General features: G+C 35.4%; 1 protein-coding gene across 2 annotated transcripts in view; it reads left to right on the top strand.

Annotated features, from left to right (window-relative positions):
• Positions 1 to 19,698, top strand: part of col21a1 (collagen, type XXI, alpha 1) — a 29,744-nt gene extending 10,046 nt beyond the window's left edge. For both annotated transcript variants that reach the window (XM_038296268.1, XM_038296269.1), the window contains exons 7-29: positions 664 to 741; positions 3,308 to 3,391; positions 4,436 to 4,498; positions 5,564 to 5,617; positions 5,698 to 5,751; positions 6,927 to 6,980; positions 9,407 to 9,460; positions 9,557 to 9,610; positions 9,683 to 9,736; positions 10,049 to 10,102; positions 12,169 to 12,213; positions 12,306 to 12,359; positions 12,436 to 12,489; positions 14,139 to 14,192; positions 14,734 to 14,805; positions 15,147 to 15,182; positions 15,506 to 15,550; positions 16,921 to 16,953; positions 17,046 to 17,192; positions 17,284 to 17,338; positions 17,421 to 17,603; positions 17,678 to 17,755; positions 18,664 to 19,698. In XM_038296268.1, coding sequence (XP_038152196.1) covers positions 664 to 741; positions 3,308 to 3,391; positions 4,436 to 4,498; positions 5,564 to 5,617; positions 5,698 to 5,751; positions 6,927 to 6,980; positions 9,407 to 9,460; positions 9,557 to 9,610; positions 9,683 to 9,736; positions 10,049 to 10,102; positions 12,169 to 12,213; positions 12,306 to 12,359; positions 12,436 to 12,489; positions 14,139 to 14,192; positions 14,734 to 14,805; positions 15,147 to 15,182; positions 15,506 to 15,550; positions 16,921 to 16,953; positions 17,046 to 17,192; positions 17,284 to 17,338; positions 17,421 to 17,603; positions 17,678 to 17,755; positions 18,664 to 18,851 — 1,647 coding nt within the window. In that variant the 3' untranslated portion in view covers positions 18,852 to 19,698. The remainder of the gene's footprint in view (positions 1 to 663; positions 742 to 3,307; positions 3,392 to 4,435; positions 4,499 to 5,563; positions 5,618 to 5,697; positions 5,752 to 6,926; positions 6,981 to 9,406; positions 9,461 to 9,556; positions 9,611 to 9,682; positions 9,737 to 10,048; positions 10,103 to 12,168; positions 12,214 to 12,305; positions 12,360 to 12,435; positions 12,490 to 14,138; positions 14,193 to 14,733; positions 14,806 to 15,146; positions 15,183 to 15,505; positions 15,551 to 16,920; positions 16,954 to 17,045; positions 17,193 to 17,283; positions 17,339 to 17,420; positions 17,604 to 17,677; positions 17,756 to 18,663) is intronic.
• The last annotated feature ends 333 nt before the right edge of the window (positions 19,699 to 20,031 follow it).

Genomic DNA, 20,031 nt, shown 5'->3' with positions numbered 1-20,031 from the left:
AAAGTTGTGGTAAATGATGAATAGGACTGAATCAAGCCATTTGACATCATGAATGTAAATCCATAAGGAGAGTTTTAGCAAAGTAAAATAGTCATTTAATCCTTCCATTATTAGACATATTTTTTTTATACATTAGGCATCCTTTGGATCCACATAACATTGGCAAACAGAGACCTTGTGTTTCAGTGTGACTAGTCAGTCTTATCTGTTGCACAACTACCGTTGTTTTATATCAGGCTGATTTACATCAGTAATTAGACAGCCGTGTGTTTTTTATGAGGCTAGAAAAGATCCAAATCTTGCCCGAGGATCATGTTTCTGTTCACATGAGGCTAATATGAAACAGATTTGCTGGAGCCCTTTTACCACCAGCATCGTCCAATACCAAATCATGGAAGAAAAGTGTAATGCTGCTTGAACATCTAGGGAGGTCTGGCAACATGGAGCAACCCAGTGCCCAGTGAGGGCACTTATTTTTTTCTCTTTTTTCTTGTAAAATGGTAAGTTAAATTCACTGGTGGCCGTGAATGGATAAAACTCAGCCTAAAGTTACACAATCACTTCCTGTTAAAATCAGCTTATTTTGCTTTTTTTTTTAATCCTCAACAGTAAACATTCTTTATTTGACACAGTTTTTTTCTTTACATTTTCCTTTATGTTTAGTTTGAAATTCAGAAACTTCGCATTTACTGTGACCCTGCGCAGAACATGAGAGAGACTGCGTGTGAAATACCAGGAGTTGTGAGTACAACTTTCCTTACCTGTGACCTTCTCCGACCTTTTTTTTCTCCCTTTGGTGTAGAGGGCCCACAGGGATGGCAAAGCATCTCGGGATGTGCTAAATTCCCAAGCTGTACTACTTTTCTCAGCATGGAGCTTACTTACTTTATATTTCATCACTGCAGGGTACTGACATTCTTTATAAGAAAGTTACAAACTCGCTGCTTACTTCTAAAGTCACATCTGGTGGACAGGCATCTATTTGTAGAAGGAAGACTCATGGCTCAGAGTCAAACATGTTGCATTCTGTATATACAATGTTATTGGCTTTTGGCTGTAACTTGATTTTGCCTGTTTTTATGTTGGATTCAAACTTCTACATCCACAACGATTCTCAGATTATCCTTTTAATGTAGAGATGTTACAAAGAAGAAAACGTAAAGACAAGTTTTGGAACGAGGATGCCACAGATTGCAAAAAGGATTGCCATTAATGAACACTGTTTTGTTTTGTCTCGTCGGCATGTTTTCTATCATCTCTAGTCTACTTGCAGTACTGTGAACAAAAAAGAGTCCTCTGCTTTGCCTTTTATGAGTTAAATGTTTCAGATGTTTTTGACAGAGTTTTTCATTAAACTAAGGATAGCTGAACAAACACCAAAATGCAGTTTTCATATAATGATCTTATTCATTAAAGAGCAATCCAAAGTAACCTGACTCTATGTAGAAGAATATCTGCCCCTGGTTGTGATGTTATTGGCAGAGATAAAGAGTTTGGAGGATGACTGGCCTGTTTAAGGTCATGTTACAGCATCTTCATCAGATTTAAGTCAGGACTTTGAATAGGGCACTCCAACAACATTCACTATTTTTTTTACCTAGTCACAGGTCCAATGTGCCTATAAACATTGAAGTACTGCATAACCCAAATCAAACTTAGATTGTGAACTAACGCCCAGAAATTCTCCTTTAGAAACTGATCTTCAAAGAATCCTAATAAGAATGAAATAAATATATAACAATAAGTGCAGTTAGTGACCATGTTATGTGTGTTTTGCAAAGAGTAAGTGCAATGGAATAAGAAGTACAAACAGGTTTTGATATGCTCCATATAAATTGGTAAAGTGTTAATTGTTAATTGGTAAAGTATTAATTGTAATAACCATTAAAAAAATAAAAGCAATGGTGAATATTATTTATAGTGCAATTAATATTATTTATGGTGCAATGAAAATAACAAAAGATATAGTTAAACATTAAATATTAATCATATTAACTGAAAAAGCTGACTTTGTAGCTCCTATCCACCTCCTCCACTTACAGAAAACAATCCACTGTTACAGTGGGATTAACCTCCAAGCAGCTGGATTCACCTCTCCTCCCAATGCCTGCTTGACCCAAAATATTTCTTTTTCTCTTCTTTTATTTTGGGTATCTATTAATGTTCAGCTTGGTTTGTTTATAAAGAATCCACAATTGTTAAGTTTAGTAAAAGGTGTTTTTTTTGTTTTATTTGCATAAAAATTGCCTGTAGTCATGCTGCAATAATTTATGCAGGCCTGTTCATATGACTTTTTTCCCATTAATCTACTATTCACATGCAAACAGACTTTCTCTTGCAGTCATCTGTCATATTACCTCCTTTGTTGCCATAATGAGCGCAATAATCTTTGCATGAGAGTTTTCACATACAGTATCTGCTAAATATAGACAAAATCACTTACTGTAGCTCCAATCAGTTTCTAGTTTGATAGTTATCTAGGTGGTATTTGCATCAGGTAAAAAACTTCAAAGAACAAAAAAATACACTAATGTAGTGAAATGATAAAGCTGTCTGTTATAAAACCCCAAAACATAAGGTGTTTACATTTACATGTGTCATACACAGTACAGTGAAGAAAAAATATAATAAGCACGTATTATGGCGACTGTGAATGCACTTCCGCTGTGGCTTTAAGTGTGCTTTTCAGCTTTTTGGATTAACCTACAGTTTTGCAGGAAAAAAGTGTTTAACAATGGATGTGACCTCACTGGCAGGTTTTAATGTCAAGTTTTGTTTAGTATAGTTTGCATCCTTGCATAGAAAGTGACCTCTGCAGATTTGATAAATGAGAGCCCCAGGTCAGGGTAAAGCTAGTAGAATTGAACTAATAACCATGTATAATTAATGATATATATAAACACACACACACACATATATATATATACACATATATATATATACATATATATATATATATATATATATATATATATATATATATATACATATATATATATATATATATATATATATATATATATATATATATATATATATATATATATATATATATATATATATATACTGTATATATGTGTGTGTGTGTGTGTGTATTTATATATGCATTTATTTATTTCTCCCAAAAATGAAGGTTAACCAAAGGTAATGCTTCACCTAACGAGGTGTGATTAGGTTTTCATGTACGGTAAGGTAGGTTTGTAAAGATGGGTTGATTAGATTGAAATATTTCCATATAAGATTGAGAATGTTCTGTAACATCTTGTAGAATGAATGTTGTCATAGATATTTCCTTTAACTGTTACAGTGCTCCAACAGTCCTCCTTATGTTGAACCAACACAAGAACCTTGTGCCTGTCCTCCCGGACCTCCCGGACCACCAGGGACAACAGTAAGTTTTCTCTTTTTTTCTCTTTTTCTGCTCCTTTTCTCTTTTGACATGCTTAGTTGTTTAACATGCAAATGTTTCAACACTAAATTACACTATTAACATTTAAAATCAGAGATTTCCATGTGATAAAAATAAAGCTTGCAAAAATTGAATGAGAAAGAAGACTTTGAAGTGTAGCAGATTTCTGGGGAAATTATGAGAAATATTCAATTTATAAGTTAATGTTAATTAAAATGTAGCATTGCAATATAAAAACAGGTATCAATTTCTGTTATCCTCAGAATCTACACTTGGTGTCATTGCGTTAAACTGGAAGATATGTCTAAATCCTGATCAAATTATACAGCAAGCCCTACTAGTTTCCAAATAGGTCAAATTGCATAGTTGTATTCAGTGCACTTATCAGATGCAGAACAGTTTGGGAGGTCCAAGTACTTTAATGGCTAAACAGTTTCCACCAGTTAAGCAAACAGAAGTTGGCCACTGGGAATAACTTAAAGTCTGTGTTTTCAAACCAGACTTTATAATTTTGTACTTTATAATTTGCCAACATCCACAGAACTTGTTTAAAAAAAACAAACATCAATGCTTAAAAATTAGAATCACAGACAGCATGGAATAAAGCCTGCATGTTTGCGCTTGCTGAAGAAACTCAAATTACACAAGTAACCACTCTTTCACAAGGTCCTCGGATATCGACATGGCCAAGAAAAAACAAACTTGTTAATTAAAACCTTCGATACATGGTTTGAAGCAGCTTTTTTCTGTTTATAAGGTCACCGAGTGTGCTTTTACAACAATTACGAATAGGTCCAAGTGCTGGGAGCATTGCTGGCTTGCAGATGTTACATATGGCTCCAAACAGTACATGTTGCTTTAGACAAACCAGCTTTCTCAGCAATTAATGGATAAATAAACAGCAGTGCAAACAGAAACATGCTGCCACCAAGGATGTTTGTAATTATTCCATTGTATGTGAAGATTGTTCAATAAAAGATAAGGATTTTAGTAAAAATGACTGAAGCACCTCTATACACCTTTTAGGGGGAAAAGGGAAGCACTGGTATGCCTGGTCAGCCTGGAGCTGCTGGTGCTGATGGTAAGCCTGTGAGTACTACAATAATAATTATATAAATATACAGCAAATACTGGTAAAAGTTATACCAGAAACAGAAATATGAAAAGATCTGCAGCGTTAATGTATTTTTTTTCTTCTTTTAGTATAGCACCATATTTTATTTACTTGTACAGTAAACAGCATGTTCTGCTTTGCAATATACTATAACTGTTAGTTATAGTATACTATAACTATAACTATAAGTTTTCAGCTGATAAGTTAATGTGTGATACATATTTAGCCCCTATGAGGTAACAGTTGGTATAACCATAAATCCCTGGGGGGAGGGGGGGGTTACGATCAAGTAAAATGATACGACTGGCATAAAATCAAATACAAACAGCAAAAAAAATAAAACAACAAGCCGGTCCCATCTAGGCGTAATTAGAGAGAATGACAGACGAAGTGTGCTCCTGATGTCCGCTTTGTTTTGGTCGCTGTAACCACAGAAAATCCCGCTTCACAAAGATAGGATGTTATACATAGATAGGATGAGTCTTGAACTGAATTAACCTGTGTCAAGAGGCACAGATGCACCGACTGATGTAATTGGGAGAGAATACCGCAATTTTTTATATTTTTCAAAATAAAACATCACTCAGACTCTGATTGTCGCTAAATTGTATATATATATATATATATATATATATATATACTGTTATATATACTATATATACTATATATATATATATATATATATATATATATATATATATATACTGTTTTTTGTGCGCCCCGGTACCAAATGACCCACGGACCGGTACCAGTCCGCGGCCCGGTGGTTGGGGACCGCTGATCTAAACCACTCTATTGTAGCTATAGCTGTTCGTCAGGACCACAGTCCTCTGATCTGTTGACCTACAAACAGGACAGAGCCTGTGACATGATTTATTTATTTTGAACATGATGGTGCTATTACCATCTTTTGCAGTAGGTATAGTGTTTTAAGCGTGATGTGTAATGTCGGATGAGACCAAAGTTTAACTTTGTAACTCACAAATAAAATCATATAAATATTTGTAGTAATATAAATAATTGTTTCCTGCCTTAAAAAGGGTACTCCTGGTCTTAGAGGAATTCCTGGGATTCCTGGTCAACCAGGACTGAAGGTAAATCAGTATTTTGTTAGTATACCTAATCAGTGATTTGGTGGAAAAGTAAAGTCAGATTTATGTGCTTATTTCTCCAGGGGACACGCGGAGCTGATGGATACAAGGGTGAGCCAGGAAGACCAGGTGTTTCGGTAAGAAAAGGATTTTTTTTTCTACGGCATAAGTGATTTGAAATGAGACACATCATGCAAAATTTACTTTTTGCTCCCAAATACATTTTTATGTACTAGGAGTCTCTAGGAGTGCTGAAAAGTTTAATTTAGCCTTGCAAGGAGCTGTGTAGATAGCTCTATACTCTATTTATAGCTCTATACTATAAATTTTCCTCTCTTTAGATCTCCACGTGACACCAGTGGGTCAGGAAGTAACGGTTTGTTATGTAACCAGTGGGCAGTGGTTTGAGACCCATCTTAGTTGTGTTTCTGGGCAAGACTCTTTACCTGCTCTGCCTGCTGTTGGGGCAGGTGGGGTTGTTGATTGTATTGCAGCCCCCCTTCTATGAATCTGAGTCAAGGCAGTTGTGGCTACATTCTAGCTTACATTGTTTGAAATGGAGAATGACTGGGAGTATTGTGCAGTGGGTAGCACTACTGCCTTGCAGCAAGAAGGTTCCGGGTTCGATTGCCGACCCGGAGTCTTTCTGCATGGAGTTTGCTTTTTCTCCCTGAGCATGTATGGGTTATCTCCGGGTACTCTGGCTTCCTCCCAAAGTCCGAAAACATGCCTGTTAGGTTAATCGGTCCCTCTAAATTCTTCTTAGGTGTGAGTAGGTGCGTGAATGGTTGTTGTCTGTTTGTCGACCTGTCCTGGGTGCCCGTAGACAGCTGGAGATAGGCACCAGCACCCCTAGTGACCCCACTTAGATGTGAGTGTGTGGAGTGAATGTGTGTTTGTCCTGTTTGTCTATGTGTTGCCCTGTGGTGGACTGGCAACCAGCCCAGGGTGTACCCTGCCTCTTGCCCAATGACTGCTGGAGATAGGCACCAGTACCCCTTGTGACCCCACTCGGGATAAGCGTGTTAGAAGATGGATGGATGGATGGAAGTATTGTAAAAAGGTAAAGTGTTACTGCATTGAAATTTGATCCTCTCAGACAAACATCAGAAGGAGATTAAAAGGGGTGTCAACGGAGTTGGAATAATGAGGACTTTAGAGATTCAGTATACAATATATTGAGCAAAGCTGAATAATTTAGATCTAAAATGGAACAGATCCAAAAATATAGTGTCTCCTTTAACAGAATGATTATTATACTCTCTGACTTCTTTGGTGTTTTTACTGTAAGTATGTTTTTTCTTTTGCTCAGGGTGAGAGGGGTTTGCCTGGATTACCTGGACTGCCTGGACAGCAAGGAGAGAAGGTAAAAAAAATGTATGCATATCAACTTTGACCATTTTTAGTTAAATAAATACTGGGATAACATTAGTGGAGTAGGATGCAGGCTATTTTGCAGCTGAGGAGCTGCTGGTTTGAACCCCAACTCAAACTGTTTGTTGTCCTGCAGAACTACTGGCTCATCTCAAACCTTTCCTTCATCAGATATTATCAAAAAAGTTGTGTTTCAACACTTAAATACCTTCTTAACAATGACCATATGATTTGAGGTCTTCTATTCAGGTTTCCATGCCAACCACAGAATAGAGACTGCCCTGATTGAGGGGTTCAACTCCAAACCTTCCTGGGCCTGGCTATATACTGTAAACAAATTCCCCCTGAAGCCAGACCATAACATAACAAGTATATAAATAAAAGTGAGAATAAAAAAAAACAAAAAAACATACATAGATATGAAAAGAAATTTTGAATGCTGTGGTAAAAGGAACAGCTCCAAAAGTTCCGGCTTCATTCAAAGAGCAGTAAATCTCATCTCCAGTCGAAAGTGCAAAAACACATTTACCTGTCAAGGTTTTTATGAGATCAAACGTTTGACTTTCTGGAAAATCCTGCAACATACATTAGTCCGGATTTGAAAATGGTTACATTAATCACTGGAAACCATATGTTTAAAATATATAGCAACAAGAGACAGATTTTTTTTTGTTTGTTTACTCTGCTGAAAATACATCATTGTCTCTAGTAAGCTACTTAGAATTTAACATATATTTGCTGATATATTTTCCCTTTCTTAGAGAGACACAAGAAGAATTTTACTTAAAATAAAATACAATTTTTTGTTGTCTTGATATTGTCTGGTACAGATTTTCATATTTTAAAGATTTTTTTTTTTTGTAGCTGAGATGATAGGATGTTAAAAAAAGGTTGAAACAGTCAGCAACACATTCTGTTTGTTACTGGGGTCTATAAAAGGAAGTTATTGTCAACCTTTGTTTATTGGTTTGTAAAGTTGTTAGGGTGTCTTGTGTTAAAACTCATGTGGGTCATGGGACTGACTAACAAAACCCTTTTACTTTATTCATTTCCAGTTTTCAGTTGCATAATTTGTAGATTATGCAACTACCATTTTATCTTTATTGTCATAGTTTCTGTTAGTTTACTAACAAAATTATAATGTTATAAGAACCACTGTAAAACAAGCACTTAAACTTGAGTCAGAAGAAGTTACATAAGCAGTGAAATACAGGCAATTCCTTATAAGTCTTCTATATATTTGTGTAGATGGACAGTTCTTAGCTAAAAAATAAATTCAGTTTTGTTAAAGCAGAGTTATATGTGGTTCCTAATCAATGATTTCAAAATGTATGACTTAAATGCAGGACCAGGCTTCAGTGCTTTTGGATCATCCACCAGTAAAACTAGCCAATTGGCAATCAACTTTTAAACAAGTTTTTATAGGAGACAAATAAAAACAAATATTTGAACAAGAAATCAGGTTTTCCACTTGAATGAGTCCAATTGTTTTTGCCCCTAGGATATACTCTTTATCCAGGGTAGAATACTAATAATTAAAAATACAAAATGACAATAAAGTTCGTCTAAGTCTAAGACGCAATCTGTTCTCAAACTTTTCCTTTTCAATCAGCAAGGAGTCATTAAAGGTCCCTGTCTTGGAAAGCTAAAGTGTCTCAAAGGTTCAGGAAAGCTTAGCTTAAATCTGTAGCTGCATGGTCTAGCAGGGAGGTAAGAGGTGTCCTTACAGATGCTCCATCATTCATCATTCTCATTCAGATTCACCTTGGATGACATAGTGATGTATTTTGCAGAGGGCTTCTGTAGAGAGATGTTCAAAACTAATCACGGCCTATGTTGTGTCATATATATATATATATATATATATATATATATATATATATATATATATATATATATATATATATATATATATATATATATATATATATATATATATATATATATATATATATATATATATATATATAGAGTGAGAGAGAGAGAGAGAGAGAGAGAGAGAGAGAGAGAGAGAGAGAGAGAGAGAGAGAGAGAGAGATAGAATGATTCAGAATGATGAAAAAGGTTATGTCCTCCTTAAGTCTAAGCCTGTAGCAGCATAACTACAGAAACAGCTCAGGACTTGTGTCAATTCTAGTTATTTATATGAGCATTGTGGGTTTTTCTTTCATTAAACAAGAGGTACCAACAATTTTGTGCATATGTGTATATTCTAAGACATTAGTAATCACATTGTTATGAGGTTAAATATGACTTAACAGATGGATTTTACTGAGATGGGCAAAGGGCTGTCAAATTATTTTAGTAATCTTTAACAGCTTATCGAAAAACTGCCTGAGTAGTTTCAACACATATAACAGTTACATCTCTGTTCTAAACTGTAATCTTTCTTTTTAAATCTTTTGGCCTTTCTTTCAGGGGTCAATGGGATTATCCGGGACCACAGGGTTACCTGGTATGCCTGGTCATTTGGTAAGAATATAGAATTTTTTTAAAAAACTTAAACAGCTTGGACTCTAAACATGGGATGCAACATTTTCTTCTTTAACTGGAGGGTGTTATCTTCAGGGGGGGAAAGGAAGTATAGGACCTCCCGGACCACCTGGTTTCCCTGGAACGCCTGTAAAGTATATGTCTAAATTCACGTTGCAAGTATAGTAAGACACTAGCCAGACTAATTTTCTTTCATTTCAGGGTTTCCCTGGGAGAGATGGGAAAGATGGAATTCATGGAATTCCCGGTCAAAAGGTTTGGAAGAGCTGATAGTTGAATATGTTTCATGTTGCAAATGTCATTTAGAGATAAGGGAAGTAGCAAAGGCATGTGGTTGGAGAACTGTGTACTGTTGCCAAAGAAAGACATATAGGTTTTAGGTCCTAAAACTAAATTAAAAGGAAACTTATGTTGCTGTTCAGTTCAAACAGGGACATCTATTATCAATATTCATTCAGTTGTTTTGGTAGTTTTAATTTTTTACATAGATTGGGTGCATTGCAAATCATTTAGGAATACAATAAGGCTGCCGGACCTGAGTCTGATATTGTTTTTCTGCTGTATCAGGGTGAAGTTGGAGCCACTGGTAATCCTGGTTTTGACGGAAGGCAAGGTCATCCTGTGAGTAGACATGTAAACTGTATACAGTGCCTTACAAAAGGTACTGTACATAGAACACTTAAAGTATTCCTGTGTTGTCTGTTTACAACCATAAGCATTTATGTCTTTAACTTTGATGTTATAAGATAGACTAATGTGTATTTTCGCGTTATTATTAAGGCTGAAATCAAGGGCTAAAAGTAACTAGTTGAATTTCCTCAGTAGCCCACAAGTAGCCTTTTTGGCAGATACTCCCTTACTTTTAATTCATTAGTTTTATTTATTTATCTTACTTGAGTAAAAACATGATGAAGTAGTGTTACTCTTACTAAAGAACAATGTTTGGCTACTCTACCAACCTCTGATCATAGAAATAGACAAGCTGTGACATTCCCTCCCAAATAACAGTAGTCCTATATATACAGTCAGAGCTCAATATGAGTCACAGTTTAATTTAAATTAAACTGAGACTCAATGCCAGGACCATAGTACATTTCACAGTGTTAAATATGTACTGTCAACAACTGGAGTAAGATATACTCTATGTAGAGAATTAATTGAACACGAATTCCAAGTGGGACCAAATGTACTCTGTGTGTGTCACTTTAACACTGCAAAATTGTGTATGTTCAAATGAACTTACCACCCAGTCTGACTAACCTTCAACCCTTTTGCTAAGAAAAGCCAACATTTTCTGTATTTACATGTACAGATTTCAAACATTTTTACAGAAAGAACATCAAAGACAATCTCTTCTTTTCCTCCCATGCCGCAGCAATGCACTGTAGATTCACAAATCACAAACAGCTGCAGGCATAAAGTAGTATATTGAGTTAAGACTTTACTGTGTTAACTATAATCGCCAAAATAGTAGCACTGACAGCCAGTAAATTAGTCTTGTCTCCCCAGAAGGTCCTCCCAGGATAACCCTTATGTAACTAGCCAGCTAATATCTCAGAGAGTGAAAAAAGCTGATTGAGGGACTCTGAATTCTGTTCAAGGAACAAACTGTTCCAGCTGAGGAGCCATCACAATGATAATGATCATTGGGATGTTTAACAATTTGGGACAGATTTACAAACTGTAAGTCAATAGCTCTTGAAATCTTAAACCAATTTGTACCTGATGAGAACTAGAGAGGTATTTCATCTAAAAAGGAAGAAACTACGCTACATTTCTTCAAGTTTAAACAGCATATAGCACTATGATAATGACCCCTTTATTCTACAGCAAATAAGCTACAACAGCATTAACTAGTGTTGTTAAATAAAAAGTTTAAGGCAGTCTTACCCCACTATAATTTTCAGTTTGCTCTGCTACCCTTATTATTTCAAAGACAACCAGCAACCCCATTTTTTAATCAGAAATGTTATTTATATTTATGGTAGATATTCTTAAAAAAATTCTTTACACCTTATTTTCACATATATGCTTGTAATAAACTTAGCCAACTCTTCAGTACTAAGGAAATTATTTTTATTCCACTAGAATTAATTTTCTCCCAAATCTACTAAATTTTAGACTAAATTGTAGAATACATTTGCTTTTTAAGTTCAACCAGATTTCCAATACCCTCATTCAAGGTAGTGGGGGTGCTAGGGATGCTGCAACACCCCCTAGTGGCGAGAGCCCCTCAGGGTTTTTTGTCTTTCTTGCAGTTCTGTTGATAATCTTGTCAAATTTTTTGCATGACTTTCCAACTTTTAACTGTGTGTGCTAAATGAAAAAGAGCTTTTTATAGAAATTCCTTTATGCATTGATTTTGTTAAATTGACTAAACTTACACTTCTTTGCTAAGTCCATGTAAGGAAACGCCTTGGCCAAAACAGAATCCCAGTCTGATACCTACTTTGTCCACATAAAAAGATAGTTGTTTTACAAGCATATAATTGATCATGTAATTAGGTAGATCATAACCCTAAAATTGGTATATTATAAACATTCTACAAATGTAAGTATAGAAGGAGAAAATATTTTTACCACGTTTTTTGCAGATAAAACTTGACAAAACAATATGCTATGTCTCATCTTTTTTTTTTTTTTTTGTCATTCTAAAAAAGAAACTGATCTATAGTAATTGTTTCCAGGGTGTTCCTGGTTTGCCAGGAAATGTAGGCTTGAAAGGAGAAAAGGTAAAAATTGGCTGATGTGTAAAACAATAATTTCCTATTTGTTTTAATGGAGTAGTAATCATCTTTGACTAGAATTATCGTTTTTATTCAAGGGGGAAACTGGTGAGCCTGGATCAAAGGGCATCAAAGGATCAGATGGCCTACATGTAAGAGTCAAATTGTCTTAACACCTTTAATGTTTTGCTTGGTGTACGTCATTAAAAAAAAAGACTGCTTTTGCAGGGGGAAATTGGCTTGCCTGGTGAACCTGGTATGAGGGGACCAATAGGACCCAAGGTAAATCCTTTAAATGCGAAAGAGGTTATTATTTGACTTTTCTGAAGCTGTAAACAAAATAACTGATTTAAAATTCAAGAGATTAACTTTTACATGAAATCAAAAGAAAACCTGAAAAGGCATTTTTTGAAGATAATGTGCGATGTCATTGTCAATTTTTACAGAGTGGTGTTAATTCACATGTTTCTATTTTTGCTCTATAAGTGTAAGAATTGTTATTTCATAAGAGAACCTAACCCTATGCAGTTAGATCGTATTAATCACTGCAGAATTGTCCTCGATCTTTATCATGGATCAAAGTGTTTTCCTTGCTTCCCTTTGTGACACTAAGCCAGTGGATTACAACAAGATCATCGGGAAAAAAAAAAAAAAACAATTTCAACTGAGCTTTAAAGCTTTCTTTCTATCAATCAGGTACTTTTATGTTTTTATAATTTGGTAAGTTTGGATTTTTCCCCCCAGAAATGTCAATCTTGGTAAATGCAAGACAGCATGTGTCTCCAAGATGTTAATCATGTTACGCAAAAGAAGCCAGATAAGAAATTCACCTCCTTAGAGCCGTCATTGTTGTCTACTAATTCCAAAAGCATGGAGTGATATTAAGCACTTGGCCCTCACAAAGTCTATGACTTCATCTTACTATAGTGATTCTATTGTAAATCATTTCAAAGCAATGCAAATGCAAAAATTTTATTCAGGGTGTTTTTTTTATGTTTCAGCTTGTTAAATATAAACTAGTGACTATTCACATCAACCCAGACTCCTAAATTGCCACTATAAACAATAGAGGGGAGAAAGTGAAAAATAATATGTTTTTTTTTGTTGCTTGTAAAGGTTGTTCAAAACCAAACTATAACACAGTACAGAGCAGCACATTGTGTGGTTACATAATATTCTAAATGCTGTCGTCACCCAAAAACATTTCATTTTAATTTTCTATTATTTTGGACATGTCTAGTGCTTTGCAGAGAGCTAGAATGAAAAACTATGGAAAATTGTGTAGTTTGGCAGGAGGATATGTTTTGCTTGGTCAGTGCTTAACTAAAATAAACTGTAACAAAATCATTTAGTAGAGCAAAACTGATATCTGGACCTATTTCAGTCTCCGTGGTTATTTCTGTTTAAATGCAAGAAAACTGAGCTGTTCTTAAGTTGATGCTGTGTTTTCTAATTATTTATGGTTGACCCTGAAGTAGCTGAGCTACGGACAAAAAAGTAAAGCCTTACACATTTAAACCTTGTCCTGTAGCCAGTGGGTTGCCTTCTCGAGCCCTCGCTCCATCTGTCTCAGTTTCTGCACCCTTGAGGAAGACACTTCACACACCTTGCCTACTATTGGTGTTTAGAGTGGCACAGATTATATGGCAGCTTTGCTTCTGTCAGTCAGCCCTAGGGTAACCATGACTACAGAACCATCAACAGAACATGAATGTGTTCATGAATGGAAGAATGACTTAATGTAGTGCTGTGGGGTGTTTGGACAATTAGAAGCCATTTACCATTTAAAAACTTAGCATTAGAATCAACCATAACACATTAATGAACCTAATTTATGATGAAGGTAGAAATAGCAAATATTTATGAGCAAAGTGTTGCATGTAACATTAAGAATTCCTGTAAAATGATTAATCTCTTGTTTAACAAACAAGGGCATCAAGGGTGACAGGGGAAATCAAGGAATAAGAGGATCACCAGGGCTTATGGTGAGTTACTTTAAAAAAAATTGGTTTTTTTTTTAAACTTTTCCTTTTTCTTATTTAACATGAAAAAAATGTATGTTTAAAGTTATTGACTATTACATCAATTAGGGATGTCCTGAATCAATATTAATATCCGATATTGATCCGATAAAACTAATATTAGATTTTATTTGCCAGCATCTACAATCTCTGATATTTTCATGCTAATAGAAACACTCTGCTTCTGTTTAAAGTTTCCTTTCATTGGTTCATCTTATATGGGTCATTTGTTTTCATACTTTTTTTGTTGACTTTTATTGCCTATTTTTGTAATATTACTTGATTAAGCATTTTCTAACATTCTACGTCATAAAATATGTAATAAAACCTGGTGTTAATTATACATGTCATGTCGGGTCAAAGCCAGTATCTGCTAATTCTTAAAGCTGCAATAGTGGTATCGTATCGGAAATGAAAAAGTTGTATCGGGACACCCTTAATATCAATACAAACAGTTATTTCATTGCCTCTGCTTCAAATTGGTTTCTCAATTAAATATTTTAAGGGCAATGCAGGAGAACCAGGTTCACCAGGTCTGCCAGGACACCCAGGCATGCCAGGCCAGAGGGGAAGCAAGGTACCTACTCCATCCATCCATCCATCCATCCATCCATCCATCCATCCATCCATCCATCCATCCATCCATCCATCCATCCATCCATCCATCCATCCATCCATCCATCCATCCATCCATCTCATTCTAATCTAGCTATCCAGTCAGATCGTTGGCTAGCTTATAATCAAACAAACAAGATTAAAAAGTAGCTTCCTGACATTACCCTATCCAATCACCATGCTTTGTGGATATTGACACAATGTGATCAAACATGTATGCATTGTGGGAGAACTAGAATTTGTCAAAGTACTAATTTTTTCATGTTCTTTTTGTTTTTTTTTGTGTGTGCTTACTTTCTTTAGGGAGAAAGGGGAAGTACAGGTGAAACGGGAGCAATGGTATGATTTACGAATGAGCTGCACAGCTCTGTAGGAATGCTTTACATCACCACAAGCTCCTAAATAGGATGAGCTAACTATTTTTTTTTTTACTGGAAACAATGCAGATTTTTAGTTTCACACAACAGCCAACATCTATGGCAAGAATTTTACAGCTCTATGGATAACAAAACTTAAATTTGTTCTTTACATGATTGATATATAGTTTCTTTTAACTGAACTTACTCGGCATACTGCATTTTGTATATTTGAATTACTCTAACTGCCTTTTGGGGAAAGTTTATTTCATTCTAACATACACTTTAAATATCTCATCTCAACAGGGGATAAAAGGTGATCAAGGAGAACATGGACAACCAGGAGTTCCAGTGAGTTTATCTTCAATATCATTATTAATATTGTTTAATTTTGTGGATTTCACAGATTTTTTTACTGATTAGATAATAATGAAAGCTGAATCTCATATTATTATAATTTTTTATAAGATCTTACTAACATTTTTAGAACTTTGGTCAAAAGCTACATTTCTTTCAAAAAACATATTTCACCACATGCTATTAAAAAGTATGTACTTGACAAAAATGTGACAAAAATATTTACAGAAAAGAAATATACATTCCTCTCTTTCTGTCATCATAAATCAAACATGTCCTATTTTAGGAATATCAGCATTATCACCTTATTTTTATAAACATACCAAAACATTAAAGCTCTGGCTTTTTTTCTGCATTTGATTTAGCTGTATAAAGATGTTCTACTATCCCGCTACATTAATGTGTATTATTCTGTATAGAAGTTTTTTTTTCTCCTTTTAAATGAAATTTAACTTGTTTCCTTTAAAGTTCAAACTATGTTTCCATAGGTATAGTACATCATTCCATTTCACTGGCATTGTACCAAGGCCTACTTTGTGGCAACAATGACCGCAGACGCTTTTGCGTGAATTTGCAAATTTCTTTCAGAACACTAAAAAGGTGAAGAAGTTGGTGATGCAGTTGAGCTTCCGATTCAAACAATTGCTTTGTGGTAAATGTTAACATCTGCATATCCTTCACCAATGAACTTGCGCTGTTTGGTCAATAAAATAAGATCTGCATATTGGCGAAAACAAAAATGGGGCAAACATTTTGCGCATGCTGTCTGCTGAATTGCGAACGCAAATCCATTTACACACTCTTTTAAGATCTGCTCTGCCTGCACAAACATTTCTGAACCTGTTTTGAAACAACGAAAACCCCCTGAAGATCAGGCTCTAAGTGTATTTTATCTTCTAAAAAACAAATATATTCTAATTATTCTGCCAAGTTGCAGATTGAAATATTTTCTTCTTGATCTAAAAGACAAAAGGTGAAATCTGGCTCATTGTCAGACAGGGGAAAAAAAGAACAATAAACCTTGTGTAACCATTTGATAAGTGTCAGAACATCATACGCTTTTTTTTCACATTATTCAATTGCATTTTCAATAAAATATTTATGCTGACTTTAGTATATGTGCTTTGTTCCTTCATGGGACTTTTGATGTAATCTTTTTGCTGCTGTAACACCAGAATTTCCTCATTGTGGGACAATAAAGGGATTTCTTTTTTCTATATAGTTACAAATGATTTTTTATTTTGACTCATTGCAATTAATAAAATAGATTGATGTGCATTTTGATGTGTTGATACACTAGTTTTAAATCAGACATGAGTTCTCTTAACTTTCTAATGTCTTTGATGATTTATTCTGTTTATCAGGGGTCACCTGGTCCAATGGGATTGAAGGGAGAGGTATGTTGAGAGGAACATAAGGGGATTAGTATACATCAGTGCAGCTTGTTTAGGTACATACATTTCTAACATAAGGGAGGTATTCTTGCCAGAAAGGGATAGCAGGGGATCCAGGACAGAGAGGACCAGAAGGTCAAACTGGGCGGCCTGGACAACCAGGTCGGTCTGGCCCAACTGGTCCACAAGGGATCCGAGGGGACACAGGCCCACCTGGACCACCTGGACCTGAAGGCAGATCTGTAAGTTTGTCACTTAATGAAAACAGAAAGCTGTTCAGTCATTATTTCTGACATGCAGGGATGACTAACAAGTTACACTTATCCCCTACAGACAAGTGCAATGTCAGATAGTCACATTCGGCAAATCTGCAGAGACATTCTGAGAAGTGAGTAGCCTTAGAGACTTATCAAAGAGATGTTTCTACACAACTGCACCCTTTGTAACCTCTTTATTATCACTGGTCATAGGTGAGCTGCCTTTATTAATGCTAAGCAACCAGCAGAGTAGCTGTTCAAGATGTCAAGGTCAACCTGGATCTCCTGGTCCACAAGGTCCAGCTGGTCCCCAGGGTCTTCAAGGTCTTCAAGGGCTTAGTGGTTCCAGAGGACACCCAGGTCGTCCAGGGCGTCCTGGGATTATCGGGCTCAAAGGTAAGAGCAGAATTACATTAAAATAGTAGAACATTTGTTTCCCAATTGTTTCAAAGGAATAATTGTGCTTGTAGGAGAACCGGGTTACAAAGGTGAGAAGGGGAACCCTGGTCAAGTAATGGTTGGAGACCAGGGACCTCCTGGGCCTCCAGGTAAGAAAATGTTGCTTTTCATTCTTTAAAACACATAATTATCTTCACTGAAAGAACATCACTAAAATTATTTAGGTCTTTTCACAATGAATTGACATCTTAAGGGTATGTATGATTATTATTAGAACTATTGCTCAACTCTGTTGGGGTTATAGTTTAAGATTGTTATGCACTACTGAGCAAAGCTCAGGATTTAAATTTCATCTGTTTTGCTCATAGCCAGATTCTAAGTAAATTTTTTTTATTTCAAAAACAGGAAATATGAAATAGAAAAACAAAAAGTAGATATGTATTAACCTTATTCATACCTAAAATGTTTGGGGCAGATGTAGAGGTAGGTTTAGAAAAAGACTGCCCTTCAGCCATCTCGGCGGAATGAAGCAACATCTCAATTAGGCAACAGGAAACACTCACAAGCATTTCTAAGCAAATTTTCAAAGCAATCAACCTCCGATTAGCGAGAGTGACAGTACTGAGCAGTAGTCTGATTTTGACAGTTTTAACTTTCTTTGGGAGATTTTGGTTTTAAACTTCTCATCAGCTGTTCAACAGACTGGGTTAATTGACACATGATTTTCAATAAAACCCTTTTTGCTTATCTATCCTTCTTCTGCTTCTTGTTTAATTTTGAAGCTCAACTTAAAATTTGTTTTTGAACTACAAATATTGTACTTGACAGTCTAAAGATTTTAATCTGGTGTGTATTAATTTCCATGTCTGAAATCAAAATTAATTTACAGAATGTAAAAAAAAAGTGCTCCAGGCAAATCAAAAGAGTACAATTTTGAAGGCATTTAATGTTGGAATTTCTTCGCTGTTTCTGATCACATTGTTGCTCTGATGGCCATTTGCATCACACTCCTGCTTCATCAAACAGCTGACATGGTTCATCGTATTTGTCTTGACAGGGCCCATTGGTCCCCAAGGGTACAGCAAAACAGGCCCTCCTGGTAAGCCTGGGCTTCCTGGTCAAAATGGAGCAGAGGGTAAACCAGGTAATCCTGGCGTTCCGGGCCAGCCCGGGGTATGTGACCCATCACTGTGCTACGCTAGCATGATGAGAAGGAGTTCATTCAGCAAAGGCCCAAACTATTGACATATTGAAATGTCATGAACATCTCCAATCTACAGCTGATGTGGAACAAACAGACATTCTCAGGAAGATTTCATCTCTACAGTTTATCTTTGACTTTGAAACTAAAAGTACCTCCTCTGACATTTTGTGTGCTTACATTCAACATTATTGTATTTTTTAACATGCATATTGAATATAATTAAGATTAATGTTATTTGTTTGTCTTTTAACATTTTTTGAGGTTTTCGGGATGTTATGAGATCAGAAAATTGGCTCCTTTGAATACCTCCATCTGAGAACCTTGAAATCTTGTGTCATTGTGGCTGGTACACTCCCTATAGTGCCCCCTTGTGTTTCTTTAGTGCATGATGCTCCTAACTAAATTCACTGCTCAGACAGTGAACCTCACAGACTGCAAAGTTTTTACATTTTTTTTTTTACATGATTTCATTTTTTTTCTCTTTTGTTATAATCAACATTTTCTGTAAAGTTGGCATGTGAAGATTTTTTTTCTTTCGTACTGATGGTGAACTTTTCTTTTAATCTTTCCAAGCAGGTATTGAATAACCTGAGATAACATAGCACTGTCCCCAACAGTCTTTAAATGACCTTACTCTTCATATTTAGGATGGAAATCTTAGAAAGATTTCTCATGTAGAAATTTCACATTTCTGACATCTTATTAACACTCCCCAGGATTAGTTTTAATTGTTCCATTAGGTATTTTGTTGTTATTTATAAAAGAGTCATATGTGTGCATTGAAGCAGTAAAGCATCTTTAACAATTGTGTTAATGTTATGATTTTATGACCTTTGTATTTGTTTCTGTCATCTTTTATAAACTAGAAATAAAGATTCAATAAAAATATGAAATGCATTCCACTCATGCTTTAACTAATTACCTTGTGCTTATACAAATACAGATAAAGTTGTATTTAGCACCAGATTGTTAATCTTATCTGTGACATGGGTGTGATATATTCAGTATCTAAATGAAGTGTGACTGGAAAACAAGGTTACAGCATAACATTTGTTAATCTCCCATTTCAATTTTGAAAGCTTACATTCTTTAGGAAACTGGTCAACCAAAATGCCTAATTTGTTTTTGAGGGCAGTGAATACAGTGCCTTAAATCTATTCTACTTGATTTTTTGCCTTTACTTCATTGTAACTCCATCAAAGCATCACATGGACACAAGCA

The sequence above is a fragment of the Cyprinodon tularosa genome, unplaced genomic scaffold, assembly GCF_016077235.1.
Source record: "Cyprinodon tularosa strain WSP-4 unplaced genomic scaffold, ASM1607723v1 ctg37, whole genome shotgun sequence".
In the NCBI taxonomy this organism is placed as follows: Eukaryota; Metazoa; Chordata; class Actinopteri; order Cyprinodontiformes; family Cyprinodontidae; genus Cyprinodon; species Cyprinodon tularosa.
Note: the sequence above shows the minus strand (reverse complement) of the source record. Positions and strands in the feature narration are given on the sequence as shown.